The 9,860-nt window shown below is 35.8% G+C and overlaps 1 protein-coding gene across 2 annotated transcripts in view; it reads left to right on the top strand.

The window, feature by feature from the left end:
* The first annotated feature begins 2,683 nt into the window (after positions 1-2,683).
* The window catches only part of LOC141389139 (aquaporin), a 159,359-nt gene continuing 152,182 nt past the window's right edge, over positions 2,684-9,860 (top strand). Inside the window, exons 1-2 of one of the 2 annotated variants that reach the window (XM_073960204.1) lie at positions 2,684-3,058; positions 3,215-3,268. In XM_073960204.1, coding sequence (XP_073816305.1) covers positions 3,253-3,268 — 16 coding nt within the window. In that variant the 5' untranslated portion in view covers positions 2,684-3,058; positions 3,215-3,252. The remainder of the gene's footprint in view (positions 3,059-3,214; positions 3,269-9,860) is intronic. The other variant, XM_073960205.1, reaches the window with a different exon arrangement.

The following is a 9,860-nucleotide window of genomic DNA, read 5'->3' as shown; positions in this document are numbered from 1 at the left end:
CTTAAGAAGATCTTCTATCTATAGAAAGCTAAAGAAAGTCTGCAGTCTATGGAAGACCATATGAAGGTCTTCTGTCTATAGAAGACCTCAAGAAGGTCTTCTGTATATAGAAGACATTAAGGAGGTCTTCTGTCTATAGAAGACATTAAGGAGGTCTTCTGTCTATAGAAGACCTTAAGAAGGTCTTCTGTCTATAGAAGACCTTAAGAAGGTCTTCTGTCTATAGAAGACCTTAAGAAGGTCTTCTGTCTATAGAAGACCTTAAGAAGGTATTCTGTCTATAGAAGACCTTAAGAAGGTCTTCTGTCTATAGAAGACCATAAGAAGGTCTTCTGTCTATTGAAGACCTTAAGAAGTTCTTCAGTCTATAGAAAACCTTAAGAAGGCCTTCTGTCTATTGAAGGCCTTAAGAAGGTCTTCTGTCTATTGAAGGCCTTAAGAAGGTCTTCTGTCTATAGAAAACCTTAAGAAGGTCTTCTGTCTATGGAAGACCTTAAGAATGTCTTCTGACTATAGAAGACCTTAAGAAGGACTTCCGTCTATAGAAGACCATAACAAGATCTTCTGCCTATAGAAGACCTTAAGAAGGCCTTCTGTCTATTGAAGACCTTAAGAAGGTCTTCTGTCTATTGAAGACCTTAAGAATGTCTTCTGTCTATAGAAGACCTCAAAAAATCTTCTGACTATAGATGACCTTAAGAAAATCTTTTGTCTATAGAAAGCTAAAGAAAGTCTTCTGCCTATGGAAGACCTTAAGAAGGTCTTCTGTCTATTGAAGACATTAAGAAGGTATTCAGTATATAGAAGACATTAAGGAGGTCTTCTGTCTATAGAAGACCGTAAGAAGGTTCCCTATCTATAGAAGACCTTAAGGAGGTCTTCTTTTTATAGAAGACCTTAAGAATGTCTTCTGTCTATAGAAAGCTAAAGAAAGTCTTCTGCCTATGGAAGACCATAAGAAGGTCTTCTGTCTATTGAAGACCTTAAGAAGGTCTTCATTCTATAGAAAACCTTAAGAAGGCCTTCTGTCTATTGAAGGCCTTAAGAAGGTCTTCTGTCTATTGAAGACCTTAAGAAGGTCTTATGTCTATAGAAGACCTTAAGAAGGTTCTCTGTCCATAGAAGATCTTAAGGAAGTCTTCTTTCTACAGAAGACCTTAAGAAGTCTTCTGTCTATAGAAGGCCTTAAGAAGGTCTTCTGTCTGTAGAAGACATTAAGGAGGTATTCTGTCTTTCGAATACATTAAGGAGATCTTCTGACTATAGAAGACCTTAAGAAGGTCTTCTGTCTGTAGAAGACATTAAGGAGGTCTTCTGTCTACAGAAGACCTTAAGAAAGTCTTCTGCCTATGGAAGACCAGAAGGTCTATGGAAGAAGGTCTTCTGCCTATAGAAGACCTTAAGAAGGCCTTCTGTCTATAGAAGACCTTAAGAAGCTCTTCTTTCTATAGAAGGCCTTAAGAAGGTATTCTTTCTATAGTAGACCCTAGGAAGGTTTTCTGTCTATAGAAGAACTTAAGAAATTCTGTCTATAGAAAATCTTAAGAAGATCTTCTGTCTATGGAAAACCTTAAGATAGTCTTCTGTCTATAGAAAACCTCAAGAATGTCTTCCGTCTAAAAGCGCCTTAAGAAGGTCTTCTGTCTGGCCTTAAGAAGGTCTTATGTCTATAGAAGTCCTTCAGAAGTTCTTCTGTCGTTAGAATGCCTTAATAATGTTAATGTTAGAAAGCCTTAAGAAGGTCTTCTGTATATAGAAGACCTTAAGATCTCTAAGATCTTAAGAAGTCTGTGTATAGATGACCTTTGGAAGATCGTCTATGTATAGGTGACCTTAGAAATGTCGAGTGTGTGTAGGAGACCTTCGGAAGGTCGTCTGCGTATAGAAGGTCCTGGGTATAAACAATTTTCAGAAGGTTTTCTATGTATAGAAAACTTTCAGAAGCTCTTTTGTGTATAGAAGACCCTCGGAAGGTCTTTTGTGCATACCTCTACGCTACTCTTTTTTTGTCTTCTTGCGGGTTCTGGGCAATTTGCTGTCGGAAAAACGGTATATGATATTTTTCATTGACTATTCCTAGAAGGCCTTCGATAAAGGACGTGTTGGTGGAAGTTCTGTAAAAAAATTGTTAAAAGGTATTTTCTTTATGCGGGGTCTTAAAAGGGAACACCATTTTGTATTTCTTCTTCTCTATCGAAAATCCATTCACGTACCTTCACTTGACACCCACTGTATAACTTACATTTTGGCTAAAAACGGATTTTTATTTCGTACTTGTAGATCATCGCAACTTAAGTTACTAACATATAGCAGCCGTGGCCGTAACCGTAGAAAAAAAAAAAACAAAACACACACTTGTTTGTATGTGTGTGAGATACAGAGACATATTGTTTACCGGCTACTGAGACGTTGTGTCCGACGTACACGTACTACACCTGCGTATTTGTTGTGACTACGTTTAACACAGCAGGTGAATGTTGGCGTTATCGTCGACGTCAACGGCGATGCAAACAGCGAAAGTATATCTCTGCTATCTATAGTGGGGCGAATATCATTTGTTGTGGCGCTACAATAACGCCTCTGATAACGTCTGAACTTGGCAGTCAACGTCAATGGCGTTGGTATGGCTCTGTTTACGTCCTCCGTATGTACGTACATACGTATTGTAAGTATATTGTGTTTTGTTTTTTGCACACATTTCATATATCACCAACGCTTGTTGTTTGTCGGTAGGTTCATATCTAAGTTTCGTTTCAGACATAACTAACGTTTATTTACGCTCGAACACTGCAAGTGTTAGCAACAACTTGGCTAAAACCGTCGCGAAACCAACAACCAAAACAATTAACCCAGCAACCAACTCGTGTCTAAGTGTCTGTGTTTTTTGACGATTTTCGGTGAAAATTTTGAATTTCTTTAAGTTCTAAGTGAAGTATAAAAAATATAAACAAAAACCCCAACCCAAGAAATTCAAATCTTAAAGAAAACGGCATCTTTAAGTGAAGTTCAATATTATTTTGAATAATAAATCGCTGAATTAAATCATTACATATTACAGGTGTGTGTTTTTATGTTAACGAAAAAAAGAAAGAAATATGAAATGATGAATGAAAACTTATTTTTTGAATATTGGAAAAAAAAATTTAAATGTTTATTTTTTGTATTTGTCTTCAACTTAAGTGTGTTTCGTTTTCTTATTTCAATTTTCCTAAAGCCTGCTAACTGAAGAGAATAATATTCTAAATATCAAAAATGGTGGAAAAACTCGGTGAGTTTCGAATTAATTTCGATTTCGAGCACTAACACCAAAATGCCTTTCCACTTCACACCCCCAGCTAAACTAATTGCATGAAAACTCCTTCCTATGCTTGAAATTTTATTTTTTTATTTTTGAAAACCTTCCATGTGATCTCCCTAGGATATATTTTTCTTAACATCCTATCTATAAATGTTTGCTTATTCAAAAAGATTTTTAGTTTAGTTTTTAGAGAATCTTCAAAAGATCAACAACATAACATGGCATATTTTTGTAACTTTTTTATATGGTTTAAAATGTTAAAAACAGCGAATTGTAAAATAGGAAAACATTAAATAATTTAATACTTTGCATGTTAATGTTTTATTTTGCTAATGAAATATTTTTTGTCACCACTTACCTGACCGTTTAAAAAAGTTTTGCTCAATCAAAAACTAAATTATGATATTGAAAATTTATATTAATTTCACACCACATAACATTCTTAAAAGAAAAAGATTCTTGGCATGACAATTAATTCTGATAATGGAAAGAAATCACATGTCAACTTGAAGTTTAATTTTTATACAAGGTGGCGCAAAAGTAAACCTCCGATGTTTTTTGGCTGTAATTTAAAAAAAAATGAAAAACTTTGATTCTTCTTGTGGATTATTTTTATACCCTCAGCCTTTAGGCTAGAAAGGGTATATACACTTTCATACGGGCAAAATGTGCCTCATCGAAATAATGGTTTTAGACCCCAAGTATGTTTGGACGAAATGTGTTTCAGACAATTTGGAGTTGATTTAGCAATGTCCGTTCGTCTGTCTGTCTGGCTGGCTGGCTGGTGCGCACGATAACTCTCGAACGGATGAACCGATTCGGTTCAAATTTTGGCTTTCGTAATATTTTGCCCAAACTTAGTTTAAGTTCGAAGATGGGCTATATCGGTCCACTCCTTTCGGTACCTCCCACACAAAAGTTCGAAAATATTCGGAAAATTTGTGCGCACGATAATTCTTGAAGGGAGTAACCGATTTGGTCCATACTTTCTCCATCGTGAAACCTGTACCAGACTTAAATGAGATTTCAATATGGACTCAATCGGTCCACTCCTTCGGATACCTCCCACACAAAATTTCGGAAAAGTTCAGTTTAGGGCCATCTCTCGAATCTTTTTGATTTTTGTTTTAGCAACTTGTATTCACTGCCCCCCATACGACGGTACAACTTTCTTTAGCGGCAAGTCCATACTTCCTGAGAAAATAGCATGAAAGTTGCAAAAAACCCCTATGACACCGTGTGAGGTGGTTGGAGCGCAAGATAACTCTAGAACGGATCTGCCGATTCGGTCCAAAATTTAGTCTTAGTATTATTTTGTCCAAACGTAGTTTAAGTTCGAAGATAAGCCATATCGGTCCACTCCTTCAGGTACCTCCCCCACAAAATTTCAAAAATGTTCGGAAAAATTGTTCGTACGGTAACTTTTAAAGGGAGTAGCTGAATTGGTCCATACCTTACACATCCTAATATATCTACCAGATATAGATCAGGTTCGAATATGGACTATATTTGTCCACTCTATCCTGTACCTAGAACACACAAAATTTCGGATAAGTTCACTTTAAGACCCGATATCGAATCACTTCGATTTTCGTTGAAGCAACTTGCATTCGCTGCCTCAATTACGATGGTAAAAGTTTTTTTAGGGGCAAGTCCATACTTCTTTAGCAAACAGCCCGAAGAGTGTAAAAACCCCCTATGGCACCATATGTTGTGGCTGGAGATCCACTTCCATAACGGTCAATGTCGATCCATTCCTTTTAGTATCTCCTCCGCAAAACTTTTGATCCTTAATCCTAATCAACAGTTTTGTCGTTTCATACGCCCAAAGTTTTTAAAACCCTCTAAATACATACGTTTTTTGGGAAAAAATTGTTTCAATATTATAGTACACAGGCTGAGGGTATATCTCTGTCGGCCAAGCCGACTGATACTTTTTTAAACTTGTCTTTTAATTTTTTTTACATCAAGTCGAAAATATGATGTCAGATAAATGACCGCCGCCACAGTTTATTGTCATTTGAGTCCTTTTTATGGCATTTTCCATCACTTTGGCCAAAACTTCCGGCGATAGGTCCTCACATTCTTGACGGATATTGTCTTTAAGAGCTGAAGAAGAAAAGAAAAAAAGAAGTCTAGACGAATCTGCGACGAAATTCACGTTGTGCCAAAGTCACCGAACGCGTTCTGGAGCAGTGTAGCGTAACATTGTTTATTAACGTGTATTCCGCATGTGTTTACTACACAAATGTTAAAACAGAACTGACATTAGGGGCCAATGGCAAAATTTATAGCATTTTCTGATAGGAGGATTACTTTTGCGCCACCTTGTACCATACGCCACTGTGCACAATGGTGGCACTTACAAGTGAAGGTGCGAAAAAAATACTTATAGATAATATATCGAACTGGTATTGGTTCATGATTTGGTATAGTCCCTTACTTGACTTATTTCTCAATATAAGGTAGTTTACAGATATTTATCATAAGAATCTCTGAACCTTTTTAATTTGGTTCTTTTTTTGGCATCTACCTCTATTATGGATAGCTACCACTGTACGTAAACGAACTTTTTCTGAAATATTTCCTGTAATAATGTATTGGTTCTGTGTTTAGGAACAAGTAAAAAAAGTATCAGTCGGCTTTGTCGACAGAGATATACCCTCAGCCTGTGTAAATTGAAACATTTTTTCCCAAAAAACTAATATATTTAGGCGTTTTCAAAATTATGGGCGCATGAACCGACGAAAATGTTGATTAGGATTAAAGTTCCAGGAGTGGACCGATATGGCTTATCATTAAACTAATTTTGAACAAAATATTAGGAAGGCCACATTTGACAGAATCAGCAAATCCGTTCGAGAGATATCTTGCGCTCCAACCCCTACACACAGTGCCACAGGGGCTTTTTGCAACTTTCAGGCTATTTTCTCAGGAAGTATGGACTTGCCCCTGATGAAACTTGTACCATCGTATAGGGGGCAGTGAATACAAGTTGCGATTGGAGAGCAGCTCCTGAACTGAACTTTTCCGAAATTTTGTGCGGGAGGTACCCAAAGGAGTTTACCATATTGAAACCTCATCTAAATCTGGTAAAAAATTCACGATGTGCAAAGTATGGTCCTAATCGGTCACTCCCTTCAAGAGTTATCGTGGGCACAATTTTGCGAACATTTTCGAACTTTTGTGGGGGAGGTATCGGAAGGAGTGGACCGATATAGCCCATCTTGGATCTTAAACTAAGTTTGGGTAAAATATTACGAAAACCTAAATTTGAACCGAATCGAATTTATCCGTTCGAGAGTTATCGTGCGCTCCAGCCAGCCAGACAGACGGACGGACTGACACATTTCGTCCAACTATACTTGGGGTCTAAAACCATTATTTCGATGAGGCACATTTTGCCCGTATGAAAGTGTATATACCCCCGATAGCATAAATGCTGAGGGTATAAAAATTTAAATAAGTTTTTTTTTCAAAAATTAAAAGTTTGCTCAAAAATTATTAAAAATACTCCTTGGGTTCTCATAGAACTCATATAAAAAATCATATTCTTAAAATAAAAAAGTTCATTTGTGTAAAAAACCTGTAATTTATTTGGGAAACGGTATGGAAAACACACACACATTTTTAACCATGTAACTTCCAAGCTAACATTTTTTTCCGAATTCGTTTCGAATTCGGACAGAATTTCTGAAAAAATATCCGATTCTGATGCCGAATTCGGTACGAAAGTTGTATGGACGTGGTCACCGAATTCGGAAATAATTTTCTAAGGAAATTCTTAAAAAATATTAGAGTTTCGCGACGAATTCCGTCCGTATTCGGAAGTAAATTCTTGGAAAATTCGGAGAAAAATTTAGATTTTCTGACAGAATTCGGTCCTAATTCGGAAGAAAATTCTGGAAAATTCGATGAAAAATTTAGATTTTCTTAAGAAAATCCGTCCGAATTCGGAAAGAAATTCTGGAAAAATTCGGAGAAAAGTTCAGATTTTCTGAAAAAATCGGAAACAATTCTGACGCTGACGCCACGTGTCGTACTGTACAGAACTAACCCCACTCAGAGACAATTTTCTTTCAATGTGCTATTTATGGAAGATTCTAATTTCAAACTTTCTAATGATTTTGTCTGTTGTTATCATTTTATGATTAACAGTAGAACAATATGCAGAAGTATACTTCTACATATATGTTGAAGCTATCAACACTAGCTTGAATTATTATATGTAGCATTTATATTAAAAAAATTTCAAAATTGTATATGCGAATTTTATGACCTATCATTTTGTTCTTCGACATCAAACGAAAAAAAATTCTCTTAGAAAATCCATTAGAAATCGGAAAAATTCGGAATGACGATTCTTAAGATTCTTTAGAAAATGTGGAGAAATTCTTAAAATAAACTTATAGAAAATCGGTCAAATTTCTAGGAAAATATTAGAGAAATTGGCCACAATTCTAAAAAATATTCAGAAAATCTCAGAAAAAATCTGATATCAGAGCCCTCGGAAAAAATTGTTAGCTGGGTTATGCCTTGTTCAGACTGGCGGTAATTCGCTCTCTATTCGTTGTTCGACCCCAAATTACGATACAATTACACCAAGACCTCGCTTTGCGTTGTTTTCGAAGTTGCGTCGTTGCTTAGTTAATACCTATTTTCAATATGCGTCGTTTGATTTTCGATGTTGCGTTGTTTTAAATTTGAGTGTCTAATTTGTTTATACCCTCTACCAAAGTATAGGCTGTATATAAAGTTTGTTTTTCCGTTTGAAACACTTTGAAATATTCATTTGCCATCATGGTTTAGCCATTTTCGTCTTACCATCCGTCCTTTTGTTGTAATCACGCCATCTTCCGAATGATTTGAGATAGATGGCTGAAATTTTGTACACATGTGTATTTGGTCTGAGAATAGATAAAGTTCGAAGATGGGCTACATCGGTACCGCCCGATTTCAGGTATGTTGGCAGTTTTAGCTACATCTTCAGCCCGAATGAGCTATAATTTGATATTTAGTGTTCCCAGTGATGTAGAAACTTCTCCAACAAAAATGAAGAACATAGGTAAACGTTTTGTTTTATCCCTCATATAACGATACCACCAGATTTCAATTACTTTGTTTTAGCTACATTTTCTGGCCGAATCAGACCAAAATAGCTGTAATTTAGCATTTAGGGTTCCTATTTGTTCAGGTAATTTCTCTACCTAAAATTGGGGACATAAGAAAAAAAGTGTTTTTCACCCTGGAACCTATCTCCGAACTTTACATGGCTTTCCATAGAAAATCTTAATTCGCTTTGCCTCGTTTCACTTTGAGTCACGTTTTTTGGAACGTATCTACGACGCAAAGCGAGGTCTTGGTGTACTTCATTTCCCATACAAAATTTTGAGAACGAACAACGATTTGTGTACATTGTTCAATTTAAATTACTCTCAGAACGACGATAAAATATGTCCCATCTCTAACAAATGAGAGAATTTATCGAAATAAATTAATTATGACAGAAAAAATATAAAATTTATTAAAAACCCAAATATTTTTAGAAAATCTGCAAAACATGAATAAAAAGTAAACGGTTTAACGACTAGTATACATTCAAATCACAGCTACAAAAGTATATAAGGGCTGGAAGAGGACACTCTTGGCCCTCTTATTGCGATAACCAACCCTTGTTCGACATTGTTCTCTTGAAGTTCTACTCCACTAAAATTTAGTACCTGAGGAAAAATAAAATAGCTCACAACATGTAAACGCTACGGTAATTTACGTTTCTTGAAGGCAACAATCCTACCTACCTAGCAAAACAGTGAACTCAATATCTGTTAATGTTTCCGAGAAAAAGATATTTCTTTCTGCAGAAATTTGCAAAAATTATTTCCAAAATGGGGACAAATTTTTGTCAGTGGTTAAAAAACGAATCCTACAACAATTTGTGAAATGTGGTCTTTTGAAAATTTTCGTGAAAATTCAAATTTGGTCCCATACAGATTACTATGGAAACAAATATCGGCACGGGTTAACGTTAACCGATCGCCATAAAATAGTATATAAAAGGTTTTTTAAATCAAATGGACAAAATTTAGGGCCTTTCGAAAAGCATTTTTTTTTTCTTTTTTTGGGTCACACTACTGTATATTTATTTATTTTTTTTTAATTGTATACATATATGCTCACAATCGTCATATTTATACCACTAAGTCAGCGATGCTCGCTGAGGTTACCATTTGTTACCATTTTTAACCTGCAAAGCGTTCCTTAACCCCAAAAAGTGGTAAAACTGGCAGCAATTTTAAAGAGAGTGAGATAGAAGAGAGAGCCCATATGCCTTTCTCTTCTACCACAGGCTACCAGACAAATTTCTGCAGGTAAAAAATGGTAGAACTGATTTTTCGACATTTGTTTGACGATTATTTCACAATGAAGAAAAAAATGAACGAAAAACAGAAGAAAAAGGCGAGCGCTGACAAAACAAAATTGAAAACTGTGAAATAAAAGAAGAAAATTGAATTTTGACATTGCTACCAGATCTACGATTTTTTTCGTTCCTTTACTTTTCTGA

The sequence above is a fragment of the Musca autumnalis genome, unplaced genomic scaffold (assembly GCF_047663935.1).
Source record: "Musca autumnalis isolate F117 unplaced genomic scaffold, ASM4766393v1 scaffold_1, whole genome shotgun sequence".
Taxonomy (NCBI): domain Eukaryota; kingdom Metazoa; phylum Arthropoda; class Insecta; order Diptera; family Muscidae; genus Musca; species Musca autumnalis.
This window is presented reverse-complemented; position numbering and strand designations above follow the sequence as displayed.